The sequence below is a fragment of the Ruditapes philippinarum genome, unplaced genomic scaffold (assembly GCF_026571515.1).
Source record: "Ruditapes philippinarum isolate M1 unplaced genomic scaffold, ASM2657151v2 ctg2450_1_1_1_1, whole genome shotgun sequence".
NCBI classification, from domain to species: domain Eukaryota; kingdom Metazoa; phylum Mollusca; class Bivalvia; order Venerida; family Veneridae; genus Ruditapes; species Ruditapes philippinarum.
Genome location: NW_026854496.1, coordinates 140,706 through 165,270, shown reverse-complemented (window position 1 = coordinate 165,270; position 24,565 = coordinate 140,706). Strand labels below are relative to the sequence as shown.

General features: G+C 33.2%; 3 protein-coding genes across 21 annotated transcripts in view; 1 reads left to right on the top strand and 2 right to left on the bottom strand.

Annotated features, from left to right (window-relative positions):
• Positions 1–151: 151 nt before the first annotated feature.
• Positions 152–4,162, bottom strand: LOC132740276 (uncharacterized). The gene is made up of 3 exons (XM_060728155.1): positions 4,143–4,162; positions 3,142–3,498; positions 152–2,328 (listed from the first exon to the last, which is right to left on the bottom strand). The coding sequence occupies exons 2-3, from the start codon at positions 3,450–3,452 to the stop codon at positions 1,485–1,487; spliced, it is 1,155 nt and encodes a 384-aa protein (XP_060584138.1). The 5' UTR covers positions 3,453–3,498; positions 4,143–4,162; the 3' UTR covers positions 152–1,484.
• Positions 3,981–5,353, top strand: LOC132740277 (uncharacterized protein RP689-like). Its single transcript, XM_060728156.1, has one exon. The coding sequence runs from the start codon at positions 4,189–4,191 to the stop codon at positions 5,101–5,103; it is 915 nt and encodes a 304-aa protein (XP_060584139.1). The 5' UTR covers positions 3,981–4,188; the 3' UTR covers positions 5,104–5,353.
• Positions 5,354–11,800: 6,447 nt separating this feature from the next.
• LOC132740274 (inner centromere protein A-like) overlaps positions 11,801–24,565 on the bottom strand; it is an 80,109-nt gene continuing 67,344 nt past the window's right edge. For all 19 annotated transcript variants that reach the window (XM_060728138.1, XM_060728144.1, XM_060728147.1 and 16 more), the window contains 2 exons: positions 17,309–17,631; positions 11,801–16,752 (listed from right to left, as the gene is read on the bottom strand). In XM_060728138.1, the coding sequence (XP_060584121.1) occupies positions 16,739–16,752; positions 17,309–17,631 (337 nt within the window). In that variant the 3' untranslated portion in view covers positions 11,801–16,738. The remainder of the gene's footprint in view (positions 16,753–17,308; positions 17,632–24,565) is intronic.

The following is a 24,565-nucleotide window of genomic DNA, read 5'->3' as shown; positions in this document are numbered from 1 at the left end:
TCACAACGCTTCTCTTTGAGCATATTATTTTCAGGTGAACTAAAAGATATTTTTCCTACAAAATCAGTTTAAAATGATTTTTTTTTTCTATTAAAATATTTTATCATCCAGTTCGTATAAATAAATACATTGCATACATTATACAAATTTACAAACATATTACAGATTATTTTATTGCAAGAATAAACAATGGTTACATATCAGGTATTTTTTTTATAGAGAATAAGTACATTTAAACTAATTATAAAGATTTTAAAAGTGGAAATGTAAGCTAGAGCATGATATATGTTATTTTAATTATTTATTGATATGTTTTCATTTATCAAAAAAGAAACGTTTCATAGTAAGTGTGAAAATGATATTTAGGACGATATTTATTATTAACGACAATTTCCATGAATCAACTTCTAAAGATTAATGGCCTTATGCACAAAATTACTGCTTCAAATATGTTAAAAGCCGTAAACATATTTCATCTGGAACCAACTAATATTTAGTTTGTAAAGTCACATATTTAGTCGTGTGTTCTGATATGTGTATTAAGATATGCTTGTTAGAGAATCAATAAATGAGTAAACTGTTGTGATTAAAACACAAAGTCATTTATAAAATACATAGTCAGTCATTATGATTTATAAAAAGGTTATAAAATTCTAAACAATACTTGCAAAAAAAGCTACATCTAATATTACAGCATATAGCAATATTATTATATGTACATGTTTATACAGTGACTTAGCAAACATAATATATAAATTGTCATTGGTTTCATTGTCGCCTAAATTTTTAAAAACACAAGGTTTGAAAATTACCTTCTATACAAACCATACTATCAAAATTAATACAGTCAATGTCTAATCTGCCAAATGGTGTATGTTTTCTAGATTTTTCCAGATTTTTAATTACCTCTGCACAAGCAAATGTCATACCGACTGGCATTAAAACCATTACAGACACATGTTTACAATGCTTTAAAAGAAGTATTAACTAAATCTTGATAAAGTAAACACGTTCTTATAAAATTAAACAAGTTTCCCTCTGTTTCAAATCTTATTCCCTCTGTTTCAAATCTTATTAAGCATTATTAAGCTTTTTAGCGCTTGGATAAATATAATCCGTAGAAAGCAACATTTACTGTGTCAGAAAAAAATGTTTATTTCTTCATTTACTTGTTGACCTTAACCTATAAAACCAAATAATTATGACTTTTATAATAGTAGTAGTGACTTTCATTTGCTAATGACTTTCTGCAATGAAAACAGAGACGTTCTTCGACAGATTGACAGTGATAGCTTTCTTTCTAGACCAAAAGGCACAGTGCCACTACTGAACATTGCTTATGTACCTCTATACAAATTATTTCTTATCATTTTCTTGTCATTAAAATATATCACAGTTTTTTGTCATTTCATATCACAGTTGTTTTGTCATTTTATATCACCTTCTGTAGAACAAAAACGAGGTGTGTAGTTCTCCTACGAGTGTCATTTTTCTTCCTTCACAGAATAAACATGTATCCTGCTCCCATCCATTTCTCCAACTACAAGTTTTGATGTATTTCTGTCGAAACAAATCCCCGCTATTTTAGTTCCATGCGTACCTTTCACCACCTCACCTAGACACTCCCCATCATATGTTACTTGAACTACATTATTCGAATCATGACAAGCAACGAAAATATTTTCAAATCCGTCTTTGCATAAGTCGAGCGCTCCTCTAAAACCGTTTTCTGGTAGTTTCCAGATGACATTGCCTTCAAGATCCATTTTTACCAATCCTTCGTTCTTATCAGTTACAAACAGAGCTTTTCCATCGTCACTGGCAACTAAAAATCGGTTCCATCCAAATATTGTTTCTCCAGAAATTATCTTTAGTAGTTTTCCTTTTAAGTCATACTTAAAAATATTTCTGTTTATACCGTCAGTGACAAAAATATTCGAAGAAATCATACAGACGCCCAAGCAAATATGATCCATCCTTAATATATTGGTAAGAACAAGATTCTTCTTCGTAGATACGAATTGTATGCCTTCATTTTCTAAAGCGACTATTGCCTCATGTGTCCGACCTTTACATACTGATGTAGGTATATGGGGAATCTTAACTTTGTCTTTAATACAGTATGTTCTGCCATCTAGAAGTTTCAAAATTTTGTAATAACGGTCAGCAAGAAGTATGTCGCCAGAATCGAGTATGCATAACATCCATACCTGAGTGATATCTATGTTTATAGGTAGATTTATGTTGTGTGTGCCTACATGTTCAAATGTATATAACTTGGTTCTTGGTTCTACTAGCTTTTCCCTTTGGCGCTTGTCTGAGCGTCTCCTAATAAAAAAGTATGTAAAAACTTAATCTACATTATTATTATTATTATTATTATTATTATTATTATTAAGAATATCTTCTATGTGATATGAACTTGTTTCCTCCTAAAAAGAATAGAATATCACTGTTATTTTGTATTTTCATAGCCATAATTTTTAGAATTTCTTTTCTATTTACAGCATCACAGATTTTAAAAACATTAAACAATAATGAAATTTTTTTTGTATGTTTTAAGGGCGCACCAACAAAATTTTTAGGTCATATGGCCCGGAAACAGGAAAGATAAAATTGGCTAACAGGGGGGGTTTATAAATAAAAAAAACCAGGGTCAAAACCACTCCCCGGGGATGGACGCCCCTAAGAGCCCAGTGACGAACCCTTTTTAGTGCTTTAATTTCACCATGGATAAAGGGGGGGGATAAAAAAAACCTTTGTGGTAGGTTTTTATGGACATGTAAAAAAAATGAAAAAATTAAAATTTTGTGTACAACCCCGTCTTTTTTGAAAGTTTTAATTGCTCACTATTTTTAGAAAACTAAAAATTTGAAAAATAAAAGGGGAAATTCTATTTTTCTAAAAGTGTCATTATTTTGATACATATTTAAATTTTTATTTTTTTGCTGTACGTTTTTTAAAGTACATGCTTTTTACCCACGAAAGTCTCAAAAAAACATCCCACGAAAAAAATTTTTAAGGCAGGTTTATCAGACATCTGGTTTACTACGGAAAGTAGTATAAAGGGAAGGAACTCCAGATTAATATAAACGAAGATCGATCATAAATTAATAAACAATAATAGGAACTTTAACATACCTTTGACCTGTGTCTAATACTTTCGTGGAATGTAACTTGTGTCTCTTTGTTCGCAAAGACGCAGAATGTCCGTCTTTTGATCCGCCTAATGTTCTAAATTTTGACCTATCAAGTAAAGAATGTCCAGCGAAAACAGAAACACTGTTGTGTTTATTCACGCACACAGTACACAAAAACTCTTGGCAGTCCACACAATATTTAACACCTCTATTCGTCTTCCCCCTCTTATTCCTACTCCTACACGGAACACAAGCAATATTTCGGCCTGATAAATATTGTTTTGAACGAGTTAAACACCCACTTGTCGCCATTTTCTATCCTGATCAAATAAGCGATAATGATTGCAAAACCATTCGGCTGAAATATCGAGCAAAAATATATCGATTAATGTTTGTACTTAATCCCGATCAAATGATTGATGAAATTTTTGAATTTAAATTTAAATTTTAAAAATTTTCAAATATTTATATTAATGTAAAGACGCAAGAAAAAGAAACTTTTATGTTTAAAAATTTTTTTAACATGAAAAGTTTTTTTGCAAATTAAAAATTTAACAAGATAAGAGTTTCTAATTCTCTAATTTAATAAGTCCCTTTTATCAAATAAATTTTGCTATTTTAAAGCTATATTCATACAGCTCTATTTCCTTTTGCGGATAAACATTTTTAAAAATAAAGTTTATATGAACATTAAATTTCAGCATTTTTAAAAAAACCCTTTCCATTTTATAGAAAAGAAAAAAAAATTTTCTGTTGCATAATGTGCCCATATTTGGGATTTTTGCGCAAGTTTTTTTGAAAATTCGCGGTTGTCTAAAATAGAAAGTTGATCAGATTGAACTCAGATTGTATGCACCCACATGAGCAGGACGTCTATAGTGTTTAAATATGTTAAAAAAATCCCATCGTGACACTAACGTGTGTTTCATTGTTATTATTATTGGAGGAATTTTAATTGAATTGTGTTTTCAAACAGTTTAGTAATCTTAAGACTACACTTACTTGATGTGACATTAATCCGGAAGAACTACAAGACAATGACTGAAGAATGAGATACATATTACGAATGTATATCTATATCGTTGTCATCTCAGCGGGTTACTTGATATTACTGCTGACTTGGTTTAATTTCATTAAAACGAACATAACTTTTAATACAAGAGGCTATGTGACAGAAACTGTTGGAAGTGAAGACCTTTTTGAAAGGGCAGGGAAACTACCAAACTGGAATTCAAGAAGCCTATTATCAAATACCACGGACAAATCTCTTATCGTCTTTCGACAGACACTAACACAAAAAGAATTTTCGATTCTCAAAGACACTTTAAAGGTGTTGAAATATGCATGTGAAAGAAACAATTTAACTTATATGTTATATGGTGGTTCATTACTCGGTGCATACAGGCATGCTGGTTTAATTCCATGGGATGATGATGTAGATATATGGATGGATCAGCGGCAGACGACAAAGGCAGACACCATTCTTAGCCAGATTCCAGGATATAGTCTACACCATGTAAAAGGTGATAAAACATTATGGAAATTATACAGTGATTTGACAAGGCAAAATAAATCTGTATCAAAATTAACAGCGCGTGCAATGTTCCCGTATATTCATATTCTCTTTTTCGTGGATAATTCTACACATGTCAAACATTCGGATGGTGTTGTCACTCATAGAACTGCATTTCCGAGAACTGATATTTTTCCGTTACAGAAAATGATGTTTGAAGATGAAGAGTTGTTTGTTCCAAACAAAGTAGATGCCGTCATTAAAAGAAAGTACGGACAGACGAACACGTGTACAGCACGTGACCCAGAAACTCAGAAAGATGGCATCTCAGTTTCATGTGATAGATTACACCCATATTACCCTTTCATAGAGAGAACACACAATGATACCGCGATAACTTTGACTTTTGGCGGGAAAGTTATTTGGCGTAAAGGCTTACAATATTATTAAAGCAGCAAATGGCAGGTTCTAAGTGGATAATAAACAAGTTTAAGTGATTTTTAATACTAGACGTCATTTATGGATTTAGTCATTAAAGGTTTTCATCTTAAATGTATCATAATAATCAGTGTCTTTTATGTTAATTTTGTTTGTTATTTTTGTCATTCTCCATGAGTAATTGTAGTTCCGTACATACCGGTATTTATCAACGTTTATCAGTGATTCATCTGTGGAATTAAACCAAAGGAATTCAGCCTCATCAGAAACAGTTTAATTTTAAATTTGTACATACAGATAGGTATGTAAGACAACCAATGTGGCACATCAGAAAGCATGCATATATGACAACCATGTGGCACATCAAAGAGCAAACCTGCATGACAACCATTGTGACACATGAAACAACAATACCTGTCTGACAACCATTGTGGCACATGAAACAACATACCTGCATGACAAACATGGCACATGAAACAACAATACCTGCATGACAACCATTGTGGCACATGAAACAACAATACCTGCCTGACAACCATTGTGGCACATGAAACAACAATACCTGCCTGACAACCATTGTGGCACATGAAACAACAATACCTGTCTGACAACCATTGTGGCACATGAAACAACATACCTGCATGACAAACAACCTGCATGCCAACTATTGTGGCACATAAAACAACAATACCTACATGACAACCATTGTGACACATGAAACAACATACCTGCATGACAACCAACCTGCATGCCAACCATTGTGGTACATGAAACAACAATACCTACATGACAACCATTGTGACACAAGAAACAAAAATACCTGCATAACTATCATTGTGACACATGAAACAACAATACCTGCATGACAACCATTGTGGCACATGAAACAACAATACCTGCATGACAACCATTGTGGCACATGAAACAACAATACCTGCCTGACAACCATTGTGGCACATGAAACAACAATACCTGCATAACAACCATTGTGGCACATGAAACAACAATACCTGCATGACAACCATTGTGGCACATGAAACAACAATACCTGCATGACAACCATTGTGGCACATGAAACAACAATACCTGCATGACAACCATTGTGGCACATGAAACAACAATACCTACATGACAATCATTGTGGCACATGAAACAACAATACTTGCATGACAACCATTGTGGCACATGAAACAAACAATACCTGCATGACAACCATTGTGGCACATAAAACAACAATACCTGCATGACAACCATTGTGGCACATGAAACAACAATACCTGCATGACAACCATTGTGGCACATGAAACAACAATACCTGCATGACAACCATTGTGGCACATGAAACAACAATACCTACATGACAATCATTGTGGCACATGAAACAACAATACCTGTCTGGCAACCATTGTGGCACATGAAACAACATATCTGCATGACAACCACTATGACACATGAAACAACATATCTGCATGACAACCATTGTGGCACATGAAACAACAATACCTTCATGACAACCACTGTGACACATGAAACAACAATACCTTCATGACAACACTGTGACACATAAAACAACAATACCTGCATGACAACCATTGTGACACATGAAACAACAATACCTTCATGACAACCATTGTGGCACATGAAACAACAATACCTGCATGACAATCATTGTGACATATGAAACAAGAATACCTGCATGACAACCATTGTGGCACATAAAACAACAATACCTGCATGACAACCATTGTGGCACATAAAACAACAATACCTGTCTGACAACCATTGTGGCACATGAAACAACATACCTGCATGACAACCACTGTGACACATGAAAACAACAATACCTGCATGACAACCATTGTGGCACATGAAACAACATACCTGCATGACAACCATTGTGGCACATAAACAACAATACCTGCATGACAACCACTGTGACACATAAAACAACAATACCTGCATGACAACCATTGTGGCACATGAAACAACATACCTGCATGACAACCATTGTGGCACATGAAACAACATACCTACATGACAACCATTGTGGCACATGAAACAACAATACCTGCATGACAACCATTGTGGCACATGAAACAACATACCTGCCTGACAACATTGTGCACATGAAAACAACATACCTGCATGACAACCACTGTGAACATAAAACAACAATACCTGCATGACAACCACTGTGACACATGAAACAACCATACATGCATGACAACCATTGTGGCACATGAAACAACATACCTGCATGACAACCATTGTGAGACATGAAACAACATACCTGGCATGACAACCATTGTGAGACATGAAACAACAATACCTACATGACAACCACTGTGACACATGAAACAACAATACCTGCATGACAACCATTGGTGGCACATGAAACAACAATACCTACATGACAACCACTGTGACACATGAAACAACAATACCTGCCTGACAACCATTGTGGCACATGAAACAACAATACCTGCCTGACAACCATTGTGGCTAATGAAACAACAATACCTGCCTGACAACCATTGTGGCACATGAAACAGCAATACCTGTCCTGACAACCATTGTGGCACATGAAACAACAATTCCTGCCTGACAACCATTGTGGCACATGAAACAACAATACGTGTCTGACAACCATTGTGGCACATGAAACAACAACACCTGCATGACAACCATTGTGGCACATGAAACAACAATACCTGTCTGACAACCATTGTGGCACATGAAACAACAATTCCTGCTGACAACCATTGTGGCTCATGAAACAACAATACCTGCCTGACAACCATTGTGGCTCATGAAACAACAATACCTGTCTGGCAACCATTGTGGCACATGAACAACAATACCTGTCTGACAACCATTGTGGCACATGAAACAACAATACCTGACAACCATTGTGCACATGAAACAACAATACCTGAAACAACAATACCTGTGACAACCATTGTGGCACATGAAACAACCAATACCTGTCTGGCAACCATTGTGGCATCATGAAACACATTGTGGCACAACAATACCTGTCTGACAACCATTGTTGGCACATGAAACAACAGCCATTACCATCCCTGTGTTACAGTCATGTTGACACAGTTTTTTTCTGCCCCGTGTAAATCATGTTGAACAGTATTACCGCCATGTTTACATCATGTTTTCACAGTATAACTGCACTTGTTACAGTCATGTTTTACACAGTAGAACCGCCCTGTTACGTCATGTTGACAAAAGAAAATTTCTGTCCCCCGTGTCAAGTCTTAGACACAGAAGTTACCGTCACTGTGTCAGAGTCATGTAGACACAGAAGTTACCATCCCTTTGTCACAGTCATGTTGACACAGTTGTTACCCTCCCTGTGTCACTGTTAATCATGTAGACACAGTAGTTACCGTGCCTGTGTCACTGTAAATCATGTAGACACAGTAGTTACCATCCCTGTGTCACAGTCATGTTGACAGAGTAGTTACTGTCCTTGGATTACACTCATGTTGACCACAGTTATTACCGTCCCTGTGTCACAATCATGTTGACACAGTAGTTACACCCTCTGTTCACAAGACATGTGATAGAGTAGTTACTCGTCCTTGGGATTACACTCATGTTGACACAGTAATAACCGTCCCATGTGTTCACAGTTCATGTTGACACAGTAGTTACCGTCCCTGTGTCACAGTCATGTTGACACAGTAGTTACCGACCCTGTGTTACAATTCATGTTTGACACATAGTTACCATCCCTGTGTCATCGTCATGTTGACACAGTAGTTCCATCCTGTGTCACAATTATTTGACACAGTAGTTAGTCACTGTGTTACAGTCATGTTGGTACACAGGTAGTTACCGTCCCTGTGTCACAGTCATGTTACACAGTTTGTTACCGACCCTGTGTACAATCATGTTGACACAGTAGTTACTATTCCCTGCTTCATCGTCATGTTGACACAGTAGTTACCGTCCCTGTGTTCACAGTCATGTTGACACAGTAGTTTTCGACCCTGTGTTACAATCATGTTGTGACACCAGTAGTTACATCCTGTGTCATTCGTCATGGTTGACACAGTCAGTTTTCTTTTTTTACATCCCTGTTCACAAATTATTTTGACACAGTAGTTAGGTTCACACAGTATGTTTGAACCCGTTCCCTGCTGTCACAGTCATGTTTGACACAGTAGTTACCGCTCCCTGTGTCCACAGTCATTGTGATACAGGAGTTTACAGGTCACTGTGTTACAGTCATGTTTGAACAGTAGTTACCGACCCTGTTGTCACAGTCATGTTGACACAGTAGTTACAGTCACTGTGTCATCAGTCATGTTGGACACAGTAGTTACCGTCCCTGTGTCACAGTCATGTTGATACAGTTAGTTACCATCCCCGTGTCACAGTCATGTTGACACAGTAGTTACAGTCACTGTGTTACAGTCATGTTGACACAGTAGTTACAGTCACTGTGTTACAGTCATGTTGATACAGTAGTTACCGTCCCTGTGTCACAGTCATGTTGATACAGTAGTAACCGTCCCTGTGTCACAGTCATGTTGACACAGTAGTTACAGTCACTGTGTTACAGTCATGTTGACACAGTAGTTACCGACCCCATTGTTACAAGTCATTTTGACACAGTTGGTTACAGTCAGGTTGACAAGTAGTTACCATTCCTGTATAACAGTATTGTTACAAGCAGTAACCATACATGCATCATAATGAGGCCAGCAATTTCCATTCCTGTGATACAGACAAAAACTAAAAATGGTGAATTGTACATTTTCAATATATTTCAAATCCACCCATGTGTAACAAAGTTTTGCACAGCCATCTATTCACTATCTTGACTTTTGACATACAGATGTGATCTTGACCCCAATCTTGCACACTTAACATTGTCTTAATGACAAAATCATGGGCCAGGCCAGATTTTTTATCCACATTTATATTGTGAGTTTGGAAGACTACTGTGACCTTGACCTTTGAACTGCCAAGTTATTTTATAATCCACCAGTAATTTATCAGACTGAACCATCACTTGTATGAAAAATTCTTTTTAGCTGTACAAGATCAGATTAACCTTAGAACTGCAGATCTTATTCTTCTATGCCACACATCCTTAAAGGCGCATGATGCCTCAGAAAAGATAAAAATTATTTCCTCCATTTGAAATATCTCGAGTTTTATTACGTTTAAATAATGATTTTAGAGCATGTTTGACGCTTATTACCTGAAGAAAGTATTGCTAAATGTGAAATAATTTCTCATAATAGCAGCAAAATGTAAACAAAGTAGTATTTTGACTTCCATACAAATTACTCTGTCACTATAAAATTAATGTATTTATTGTTAAAATGCATCAGAAGAAATAGACAGCCCAGGTAATTGGAGTTATTGTTTGGAAACTATAAAAGCATATCAAAAATAAGAAGATTTGAGAAATAAAAGCATTTCTGGGACATAATGGGCCTTTAATGGGTCTAACATATTTATGCCACATTATTTTAAAATCCATCCAGGAATTGTTGACCAGATACAATCATCAATGCTTTCTTATGTAATCATTTATATCATCCTTATCATGACTTTAGTGTATGTGATCTTTGCCTTTGAGCCAGAGACTTAACATTTTTCACAGGAAATGTTGTCAGCATCCTGTTCAATACAGTTATTTTAAAATCCAGACAGGAATGATAGAATTCTTAATCAAACAGCACCATCAATGCACTTTCATGAAAAATTCTTTACATGTCTAAGTGTGATCTTGAACTTTAACCTACAAACCTGAGTCTTGCATCTATATAGGACATATCGTCTCAATGTTCGATACAATGATGCAAAATTACAGAATTCATCCATGAAAAACAATTCAGCTCTGGTTTAAATATTAGCAATGGACAACAAGTCTGCCTTTGATCATTTACAATGTATTCAGTTATGAATGGAATTAGGGAAAATCCTGAAGACTTTAAGCCATGTGGCTGTCTGAAGACCTTAACCTATTTTCGTTATTTAGCACAAGCAAATATTCTACTGGTATAACTATCGAGTAAGAATAAAAATGTGTTGAAGCACCACACTAAAAACAATATTCCCTTATATATATAAATTAATATTTGGCTACATAAACTTCTTTCATATTTCACTTATAAGCACATACTACCATCCGGAATGCAAGATTACAATTTTCCATAGCACAGTGCAGTTAAATGTAATAAAATGACAATTATTTTAGTTTGGTTGTTTATTTGATTGGGTTTTACGTCACACTAACACATTATAGATCGTATGGCTATTTTCCAGCTTTACTGGTGGAGGAAGACCTTGGGGGGTCTTTCGATAATTTTAGTTCTTTTTTGTTCCCTGATTTTGACTTTTGGAACATGACCCAATATCGATTATCAAAATGGGCCAGAAAAGAATGCTGCAATAAATAGAATTTAACAATATAGATATGGGCACTTTCATCAAACAATGTTGAGCAAATAAGTTTGTTCCTGCACTGTCTTAGTCACTTAAAGAAACAAGAGACGTCTCCTTCTCTAGGTATTTTAACTGGTTGACAGGGATCATATGCCTAGCTTGAGACACTTAATCACAGCCTTCTCATATCAGAACAAGGGATTTCTTTAAGAGACAAGCTTTGCAGTAGGTTTTTTCATAATAATAGTATAATAACATGAGAAAGAAAAAAAACAACTAGAAGACGATACAATATTATTCCACTTTACTGAAACAATACATAGCATAATGTATCAATGTGCAAAAACAAAAAAAAAGAATACAGGAGTCACACTTTACATACAAAGTGTCACTACATCACGAAAATACTCTCAAAACTCTCTCTCTCACATAAAACTTGGTATCGAAACTTCATACAAAACTCTGTTTGTACTAGCGTCATATACGTAACACAACGTGTAGTTTCCCAGCATGCTCTCTATGTAAAAATGAACGTTTACCTAATATATTGTATATATATATATCAGTAAATTATATATCTATCCCTCTCTGATCCAGCAGAATTGTAACATACTGATAAAGTTTTATTCTGCAACAAATTGCAGTTAATTTGATGGTACTCATACTGAGATTTTTACTTTAGTTTTTTAAATTTATTCACTTTTTATGTTATTTTCCTTTCCCAATAAATGTAAAAATATTTTCACAATTTTGCAATAATGTCAAATTTTTCGGAAATATGAAAAAGTGTATTCTTATTGTTATGGTAGGAAATATTATATTTTCATAGCAATTGCAAATATCAATATTTGAGAACAATAAACTAAGACATGTTTCCATAGTGACTGAAAATTTCAATGTCTTTTTTACAATACTTGAGAACAACAAAACTGTAAAATGTAAGTAAGTGCACAAGCATTCTATATTACGGTATGTTGTTTTTTTTACTATACCAAAGGTAACTGCCATTATATAACTTTTTTCATCTACAGTTATCTAATAAATCTGCTGATCTTTCATCAGTTATATCAGGTCAGGTGTCCAGCTTAGATTTCCTCCTTGTGCTGCGAAATAAATAAGTCAACAAAGCGGTTCATAAAACAAACAAAAAAAAGCTTCTTTTTTTTTTTTTTGGGGGGGGGGGGGGGGGTGTAGCAAAGCAGATAAAAAAGCATAATTTAGAAACAGTAAATAGATCAACTCGAGCTATGCCACTACATAGAATTATTTCTATACTTACATCTAGGTAGTACAACAAGTGAGACTATTCTAGATAAAATTGTTATTTCTATAGCAAGTTATGCTTTAAAACAATTTTTTTTCTCCTGTTTTTGTCAATTATCCATTTTTGATTTCAGGCAACTGTTGGTAAAGTGAATATAAGTTTATAATAAAAGAAAAGAAACAAATGCATTAGGAAAGCTGGCATGAATACACTTTGTTTGACACCGAAAGCAGTCTGGTTGCTAAGCAACGTAAATAATTCTACAACCAAACTTAAGGAGGAAATTTATGGACCCTTTTACGCAAAAACAAAATTTCGAAAAAAGGAAATCATAGTAACAGAAGTGACTGAATGTGTTATATGATATAACTATAGCACTTTGTGAATAACATTGATGTAAATAAAAAATTAACAAGAAACAAATAAAATCATCTCAAGAAATCAATGACATAACCTAATAGAGTTGATTGTATCAACATGTTATTACCTGTTAATTAACTGTTGTAATATTGAAGGCAACATACACAGGTACAGGTGACAGATTGAGCAAAACTAAACATGTGTATGCCATCTACATGTACTTGAAAATAGCTAACTTTAAATTTTTTTAGAAATAATTATATAAATGACTTGAAACACAAATCAGAAATATAGGTATTTGAATCATTACAATTATATTTGCAAATCTAAAGTATTTTGTTAGTCACCCAAGATTTCACATCTGATTTAATTAAAGAGTTAATATCAATTAAATATTATTATGTTAAATGAGTGTTATTTAGCAAGAATTCTATGTAAATTTATTTTTCTCAAACCAAATTCTGTTAGAGAAAACCAAAAATATGTTACTGCGTTAGATACATGATTTAATCTATAATAAAAATGTAGAGAAATATAAAATTCTATGAAAAAAGATCTATTATAAAATTATAAACCAGTACATAATCTAAATCATTTTAATAATAATAATCACAAAATGTCTTACAACCTACAGAGATGAAGATAGGAAATTCTTAATGCTATAGTGTAAAAAAAAACATCAACTTTTACAAGTACATTGTATACATATCTTTCTTATAAATAAATAAAAATCTCTCAATACTGTATATTCAGAAATTTTGGGTGGTTTTTACACATTTTTCCAGACATTTAAGCTTTACCAGTGCATGTTTGTTGGGTTTTATTTATCTTCTATCAATTATCAATAATAAAGGTTAATACATATGAAGTGTTAGCCAATTAAAGGGACTCAACTCCCGACTACAATTTGATCAAGTATAGGAGAAAATCAAATTTTGTCAGACAAGTTAAACTAATTAACCCAAAGATATTATAATTACCAGCAAAATAATAAACTGTTGTATCTCTGTATAAAGATAAAATGCCTTACAACTGTTTCTGCTTAGATTGATCCACTGATTACAAATAATTATATGGTCTTAAACACATATTCTAGATTGGGTTGTGTCCCTTTAATTGACAGCTCTATTTCAAGCCTTGTTCAGAATGGCTCAAATATGACAATTATGAAAATAGATCCCATTGTTCTACTTAAATATGCACACATTCATACTTCTGATTGTATGAATATGTTTGTATATGAAATGCTAACATTTATAATGAGAGGCAAAAATTAGTAACATGATGCTAACACCAGCAACATGTTGCCAACACCAGTTACAACATGCTTTTACCAGCAACATGATGCTAACACCAGCAACAGAATGCTAACACAAGCAACATGATGCTAATACCAGCAACATAATGCTAACACTAGCAACATAATGCTAACACTGCAACATGATGCTAACACTAGCAACATAATGCTAACACTGCAACATGATGCTAACACTGCAACATGATGCTTATGCCAGCAACATGATGCTAACACCAGCAACATGATGCTTACATTACAAACATGATTCAGACATCACTTACATCTTACTGGCCAATATATGCCAATTAATTTTTTGAATGACAGTTTACACAATTTAAATGACTAAACTTCTATATCATTCTAACCAATAAATAATGCAAATATGATATATGTGGAGGCGAAAATATGAGATATGATTCGCATGTGGTCCTAAAAATAAAAGACCCTGTTCAAAATTCTGACATATGTCACAAAATTTGCAAACTTTTTCTTATACAAAACAAATTCCTGTCACATTTTGCCAGTAAATTTTGAGAAAAAGTTGAAAACATGATCTAAGTATAAAAAAAGCTTTTTGTAATATAGTAAAACACCTTTGTTAAGCAAGACAAGACAATTGGCTTGAACAGGGCCTTATAAAACATTTGTCCATTATTTGTGAAAATCATGAAGATACATTACATTGAGTAACATCATTATTCCTTATACATACATGGAAATAGTTTAACAATGAGCTTCATCTATTTATATATATAACATCACAAATACTAGACAATTACTGATAGCAGTTTACCATTCAACCAATTAAAACATGTTTCTAATTAATCAATTAATAGCATTACAAATTTATCAAGTTTTATTTAAGATAAAGTCAATAATTGACTTGGAAACACCAAAGCACACATTTAATAGTTACAGCAAGACAGATTTTAACAATAAATATAACATGTAATAATGGCAGATCAGCAATAAAACGTTGTTAGAACAACCATTTACATATATATAAGTTCATATTCTAGTACAAAGATGTGTCAAATATAACGTCAGAAAGATTTATTCATAGAATCCAACAGTATCATCCTTTTAATTAGTCCATCATTTTCATTCCTTTTCTTTTTAATTTCAATATTTATTACCATTCATTATAACAAATGAAAATATTAAACCCATAATCAGCTCAAATAACATTTAAAATTCTTTTAGACATATTTTCTCTTGACTTTTCTAAAATTTCTAAAAATTAATTGATCACATAATTTGTGCATTTATTATCAATGTACATGTATCATAAATTTCACTGTAACTCAATTCTGATTATATTTAAAACACCTTAGCACATGTATACATTATCACCAGTAGGATCACAGATTTTATATATAATATAGAACACAAATAAAATGTGAGGGGGGAGGTAATGCAACCATTCAACACGTTGATGATCAAAGGGAGGTAATAATGATCCAGGATTTGGCACCTACGTCAGTAATGGACGAATAATGTTTAGATTTTCTTGAAATTTATTCTGAATTGATCAAATCAAAGCACCTTCATTATAGGTTTTAAATGCATACAATATTCATTAGTTAAGAAACAAATAAAGAGTTTATTTGAAAATCAAAACAGCAAACTAAATTACATTCTTACTTCCCTTGGTTATTAACAGAAAACACCAATAGTATGAAGTATTATTGCACAAATGTTAATTTTGTTAACAATTTCAACATTCACAAAAGACATTTAACAGAATTTATGTACTTGTCTAAACCAATGATTCAGTTTTAAGAACCCGATTAGTATCTGATTGCGGCAAGAAAGTTATTATTCTGGCATTAATTACGAATATATTAATAATTTACACCTTACGAATATCTCAAATAATATTTAGAGTGTAGGGTGCATCCCCCTGGACCATTCTCCACAATTGCCCCTCCTCTGTCTCACTATCCCCCTCCCCCTCACCTATCCCATACACCTCCAGCACTTTACACGTCTCCGAATATTGACGACCCATAACGTCTTCAACTTCGGACCACAAATTGTCTACACGTTCAATTTCTTCAGGGTCGTCATCAAGTTTCTGGCCTAAATCATTTTTGTGTCTATGACAACCAGAATTATCTCTATAATTAGATTGATTTCCTACAGAGACATATTTGAAATCTGTATTATTAGATTTGCGTGTATTATTGACACTAGGGGAATGCTGGGATGCCCCTATAGCATCATGTTTGTCCATGCTGGATTCTGCGTGCTGATTGGATGAAAGATCTGCAGTTACCATGGATGCATTAACATCAGTTGTGTCTTCATGACAAGAGGTCTGTTAAAAATAGAAAACAAAAATTAGAAAATAATCAAGCTAGTTTAACTTACTCAAGTATATATATATACAGAAAAGGACTTTTAAATAAATTTGCATAATTACCCCTGTAAAAGTTTTATAACTTTAATAATTCTAGTATAAAACTTTTGTCATAGGCTTAAAAAATATAAAACATATGCGGCCTGACTGGGACATGAACCTTGAACACACCTGGCAAGACCATTACACAGCACTGCAGACCAAGCTACCCTGTTCAGCTTGCACACTTCCTCCACATTAAGTGAACAGTTCCATACAGTGACATATTTCCTGACATTATTGAAATTCGTCTTAATATTACTAATGGATACAGAGCACAACATAAACAGTTCATCCAGCATCTATTGTCAGTGTTTTCAAAATCAGTATTTTGAATGTGTAATAAGACAGTTCGAAATTCATTACATTGAAATCCCTTCAATGTTGAATGGACTGTTCCAAATTCAAAATAGGGCATATCCATTACACAATTTTCAACAGATTAAAGGTTAAACTGAGAGGATGGTCTGCTCACCTGTGACATCTTGTCTTCTTGTTGCATTCTCCTCAAATGCTACAATAGGTATACCAACTTGATGTGAGTTCACATCTCCATCTTCACTCAGGTGCCCATTATCAACACCATCTCCGTTGTTTAAATTCAACAAATCCTCACTATGATTAACAAAGCCCTCACCAAACTTTATAGGCTTTGAAGGGACACCTGTTAGGTCTATAATTTCCTCAAACTGTGTTGAGTCGGATATCGGAACAGTTTGAGACTCTGTGATGCTCACACCGAAAGATCCGTTACCAGTCTGGGGGCTCTCTAATGAATCCACTGTTCGAACACTAATACTGAAATATACAAAAAAAAACAATGTTTTATAAGTCACTGGTATAGTGAATGACATATGGTACAATAAGACCTAAGATAGCCGTCTGTGTATTATATTACAATCAGGTAGACCCCTGGATAGAGTCACAGACCTTCCATAAGCCAGATTGACATTTAGCTCACACTTGAGATAGCTCAATATTTTTTTTAACGAACTCTGACCCAAAGAGATAGCATGCAAATGATTCATTGTCAGCATACTGTAACCAGACTTTGCTGTTCAAAAGACTGGTTATTTGTTGTTTTTATTTTCAGTAACTCTTTATACAAGTGACTTTCATGATTAAGTGGTGGATGTAGAAACCGGCTCCTGAGTAGAACCACTGATCTTCCATAAGGTAGCTGGATATTTTTCTCACATGAAAGAATCCAAAGTCCATGTTTCAAATCCACAGTAGAGAGGGGCTAGTTGTTCTTAGTCTGTGGCCTAATAACTACTCTATTGTTACTAACAAATACTGTCTACCCTGTTATCACCTTCTATCTTTGTATCACTTAATATCTGCCTACATTAATTTAATATTACCTTAAGTACAATACATTATATAAATAATATAAAGACTCTATCTGCCACAAGCTAATTTTGAGCACTTAGCATCTACTTAAAAATGCTTTACTTTTGTAAAAAATTTTATCCCCCCCCCCCCCCCCCCCAAGTTTTCATATCACTATCTTTTAAAACCTACTTCATCAATATATATTTTACAGTATATGATGTTAATTTTATAATTTCACCTCTAGCATAATAGTATAACATATACCTTACACTATGATTAATTTGACACTCATTTAGTTGATTCTCTGTAGTATTAAAGAGAAACACATTAAGCTGTATGAATGGTGTGTTTTTTTTCTCCAGGGGTGATGACTTAGGTATAATAATGTCTTTCATTTTTGGCCTCAATTTTGTTCACGAGAATAAAGACTTGAAATTAACGATAGCTATCAAACTGCAATAAAACACGCAAAACTATTGAAAAAACTGAAAACTTTATTCAGTAAAATATACTAGAGTGTAAGTAAGGAATGAAATGTCCCATTTAGAAGTAATGTAAGGTGATCATTTTTACAACAAGAATCTATTGAACTGAATAAGACCAATGTTTCCCCCATTCACTAGACCAAATCAGGTTGAAATCTACACAATACAGGATAGATTAATATACCCTCAACTAAAACGAATTTTTGACCAAATAAAACTACTGAAATTAGCTTCTGGTTCAAAAAATTTGTTACAAAATTTCATTTAAATATCATGTAAAATGTCTCCTTGACAGAAAATTTGAGTTCACCTATATGTATACACTGTATATTCCCTATTACACCCCCAACCCCCACCCAAAAGGGGGTTGGGGTGTTGATTATAGTATAGAAATGTTAAATAGCATCAAAATAGAGAGAATGTTCTGTTTTTCTATTATTTTCTACTAGATTCTATATACCATACTGTAAGTTAAAATTTGTGATAATTTCCCTGGATTTATAATACAAGAGCTGTCAGTAGGACAGCAACGCTCGACTATTCTTAGTGCTTGATAGTAAAAAAAATGCTTGGTACAGTTACCTCCTCCTCTTTACAGGTTGGGGTCATGATGGTGAACAAGTGTGCAAAGTTTCAAAGCCATATGTCAATGGACTTTGAAAATATTTGAACTATTACAAAAACTTTAACATAAATTCTAAGTCGAAAAAGGGGCATAATTCTATCAAAATGCTTGATAGAGTTACCTCCTCCTGTTTACAGGTTGGGGTCATGATTGGTTTTAACAAGTGTTGCAAAGTTTCAAAGCCATATGTCAATGGACTTTGAAAATATTTTGAACTATTACAAAAACTTTAACGTAAATTCTAAGTCGAAAAAGGGGCATAATTCTGTCAAAATGCTTGATAGAGTTACCTCCTCCTGTCTACAGGTTGGGGTCATGATGTTGAACAAGTGTGCAAAGTTTCAAAGCCATATGTCTATGGACTTTGAAAATATTTGAACTATTACAAAAACTTTAACGTAAATTCTAAGTCGAAAAAGGGGCATAATTCTGTCAAAATGCTTGATAGAGTTACCTTCTCCTGTCTACAGGTTGGGGTCATGATGGTGAACAAGTGTGCAAAGTTTCAAAGCCATATGTCAATGGACTTTGAAAATATTTGAACTATTACAAAAACTTTAACATAAGTGGTTACGCCGACGCTCGGGTGACTGCAATAGCTCTACTTATTCTTATCGAATAGTCGAGCTAAAAATGATAATTTATGGGGGTTGGGGGGAGCATTTTATTACGATATTTTTATAGTAAAGTTCTTAAAAATTTCCACTTGTCCGTACAGGCTGCGGGACAACCTGGGCAGTTAACGTACAACAGAATTTGCCACTGATCATTATTTGACAGCGATGTACGTAACCGAGTGTTTAACATGACTTTAAATGGCTGTATATTTAAATTCTTCAATACTAGAAGATTATAAACATATAACAATATACCGTTCTTACACTGCATCACAGCTAGACAATCAACAATTGTTTGTTTATTTCATATTTTTCTGCTTATCTATTCAATCACATTCAACTATACCAGGTCAAAGTTATAAATAATGTATAATACTTATTTCAAAACTATGTATTGACATTAATACAAATACAAACATAAGAGACCTCAATAAAACAAACCTATCAAAATACATTTTATCTGATTTTTGAAGATACTTTATCTCTCAAAACATTGATAAAGTTATTGAAAACAAATACCCCATGGCATTCAGATAATGCTACCATTACACTGAAGATTTTCTAAATTCCTTAAAACCATCGGCTATTTATTTGCAACACTTAAAATGTGCGATCTTATTTCTTTGTAAATTGAGCTTGAAATGACGGTTATTCTATTAAAGGTATGGAACATGTAAAGGGTAATTACACCATATTACAGGGTGTATTCAACATGTTTGAGATGGAACATTGATTTTAATATATTGATGCTATCCAGGGGACGTGCTGTAAATATTTACAAATAAATCAATGTTTTTCTACCGTTTTCTCCCATGATTTCATGCAAATGACACTGACGTTCTAGTTTAGTTCTAAATTTCAAGTTTTACCAGCCCTATAAGAGGTTATAAATATCACATCAAATCAATAGAAAGAATAAGCTATAATCATCATCTGTGTATTATGACTTTACACTTTGCAACTATGGGCTGAGAATTATATATATTTTAATATTGATATCATAAAGTAAGAACACTCCATTATAAAACTGACCAAGACAATGTTTGTAGCCGTCCAGTTAGCTCAGTAGGTAGATATTGGACTAAGAATTGGGTGACCCGGGTTAGATTCCCGGAGGCGGGCGTGCAGATCACTTTTGTTGTGATTGATTATGAAATCATTCTTAGGTCAATTGCACTGTAACTCTGCTCTAGCATGTACAGAAGTAATTAGTTCCTAATGTGAAAGTGAAGACAACTAGTACTGGTAACTGCTTGACAGCCTGCCCAGGAGCGATGCAGTGACTGAACTGTCGTAATCCAGAGTGAAAACTTCCAATTCCACCACCACCAAGACAATGTCTTAAACTAAAACATCTTCAGGTGCATACCATATTTCAACTTTAAATCAGAAAATTTAAGTTCATAAGACTGACAGAACTATAAGCTGCAGCTATACACCATCTATACTTAGTCTGCAAAACCATCAACTGACTAATGTGGTGTTCTTTAGGTTTTGACCATGTCTGTAAAAATTTACATAATTTTTTTGGTTGTCAAAACCACAATAGAAAGGGAAAATCTTCACATCTGTGCAGTCTGCAGACTTAACACTATTTTGTGGGCTGAGAATTATTTACATTTCAATATTGATATCATACAGTAATTCAACATTCCATTATAAAAATTGACCTAGACAATGTTTGAAATTGATACATCTTCAGGTGCAATCAATATGTCAACTTAAAATCCGAAAATTTAAGTTCCTAAGGCCAACAGAACTATAATCTGCAGCTTTACTACATCTACACTTAGTCTACAAAACCATCAATATTGTCAATATAAATACCTAAACTTCTAGGAATTTCATGTATACTATCTATATTAAGCATTTTACATGGTATTGATGAAATTATAGCTAAAATAGGAAGATATAATCGATAGATGTATCAATTAGTAAATTCTACACAGAATTCTCTTGAGAATAAGATAACACTGTTGTTTTCTACAGTTTCTTTAACAAGTACCATTTAATACTCCACAGGGTCTTATACTGTAGTTTCTTCTTTGGCATAATTGCTATCAAGGGAAATCAATTATCTTCTATGTGAAATGCATGATGTTATATAAACCAACTTTCAATTCTTACATTTAATATCTTCAGCTTACAATACATTAAATCTTTTTATTATATGATCTAAATATAGCTGCAATCTCATTGGTCCAAACAGTAGTCAACAGAACTTTTTATAAAATCATATTTACTGGGTGTAGTATCATATTCACTGTCTGAATTGGATTTTCCGAGTCTAAAAATAGATTGAGACGCATATTCAATGATCATACACCGTAGACTGTTAATTACGTGTGTTAATTAAAAAATAATTGTTGCTTTTTGTTCTTTATGGCATATTTCTCGATTAAAATATCAATACTTTACTATTATTCTTAAAGATTACACCGCAATGATGAGTATAAACTTGAATTATTTTTGTATGCGCAGCATTCGCATAGTCGTTGCACGCCTAACACGTGCGTCTTTTTCCCCGCGCTTCAACAAGGCAAAATTTGTACATGTATAATTATAAGGTTGTACTTTTGTGATTTTTTTAAATTTCTTAGCCTATTCATATAATAAAACAATTATTGACTAGTGAACCATTGAATATGATGTGATATTCACCGGCAGAAAGTCATATTGACCTCGGCTATCGCCTCGGTCAATATGTCATCTGCCGGTGAATATCACATCATATTCAATGGCTTACTTAAAAGTCAATAATTGTATAATATTGAATTCTTATATTAAATTCTTATATTGAATTCTTACTATTAAATTCTTATATTAAATTCTTATATTAAAGTCCTTGTAACATTAAATTCTAATAATAAATTCTTAGAATTAAACATTAAGTTCTTATATTAAATTCTTAAATTAAAGTTTTATTTCTAAATATTGTTTTCCTTTTCATTTTTGGTGTTTTGTTAGTTTCAAAAATGGTAGGTATTCACAGGCCTTATATAGCTGAAACATCTGCATAGACTTTCTGGTCATACGTAAAATTTTAAGGATGACAAAATACCAGCATTTATGTTGGTTACTTTTATGACGAATTGTTACACATTAAAGACTGCTTTCATTAAACCATAAAGCACCTTACATTCTCTAAATCTATTATTAAAGCATTATCTAACACAGCAGAGGAAAAATTATATTTCATTTCTGAAGCTTCATGTACCTTTAACGTAAAAATCAGAACACAAAGAAATTAAGGTCAAATCTTTAAAACTGCATATCACTATTACCAAATGTATTCTATTTCATTTCCAACTGAAAATATTTTGAAAAAGTTGCAACCAATCAAAAACAGCTGGGTAACATATAAACATACAAACATCAAAGAAGACAATTTAGTTCAGCAGCATGGTATCAAAAATATACTTCAGATAACATAGTTGACAGTATTAATGTTGAACTGTCGACAGTATTTTATTGTGAAACACCTGAGTATTCTCACCTATCATGTTGACCTGGGTCAGTTATACATAAATAGGTAAGTCTCCAGCCAACTGGACACCGGTCATAAAACGTCTATACTGATATATGATATGCTAAACCTATCACATACTCAACAAATATGATAGGACTAACTCATAATAAAATTCCTATAGATCATTAACATCATTATAATTACAATAATCTTACATAAAACAAATATCTAGCCTTTACCCTGTTTAATTTGTGTGCTGAAGTCATCCTGCATTAAATTTGGAATGTGAATTTACAGAATTTCATTATCAAACAAGAGCCCCGCAATTACGGTGTTAACACTCGTCAGTTAAAATTCTAAGTTAAAAAGAGGCATAACTCTAAAAATATTACGTTCAGAATAATGCCCCTTGTCAAACTACTGTGTAATGTCATGATGAGCAAGCATTCCGAGTTTCATATTAATACCTTTAAAATTGCTCGAGTAATGGGCTACATTAAAATTCTTGCATGACAACAATGAAAATGTCACAGTGATCATAATAGCTTGACTTTTCCTTCAAAACAGATGTATGTATGATATAATTAAAGAAATTAGACTTGCAGCACATTACCCATAGAATGGTCTATTAAAGTAAAGTCATTATACAGTCACTGGGATTTATTAATTGAAACATTAGAATTATTAACAATAATCGTCTGACAGAAAATGTACTTTTTCTATTTCAGTACATGTATTCAGTTGAGCAAAATTGACTTCCTGATTTATTCACATGTCAAAACTTTAATTAAACATTTCAGTTAGCCTTAATGTAAATACAAATACAAAATGTCATGCATTCACTGCTGTAAATATAACATTTGAATAATTTCACAAAGTTAAATCTTACATGATAAAATAGTGTTCTGCTTTCAAACGGGATTTAAAAAGTCACCGTCACTTTATAATATTTAAAAGGGTAAGAAAATTGAAGAAAATTCACAAACCTGTATATTTAATCCCCAAATAAAATTTTCGTTTAAATATCAATTTCATAAAATATAGGAAAAGTTTTCAGTAGAAGATTACACTGACAGATTGTGTTAATAACCTTGTTCTGAATGAGATATAAACGTTAAAACCACATACATTGTATAGTATACTATCGGCAAATATTTCAGGGCACGTCTCAAAACTGCAAAACGTTTTCTACTTGACAGAG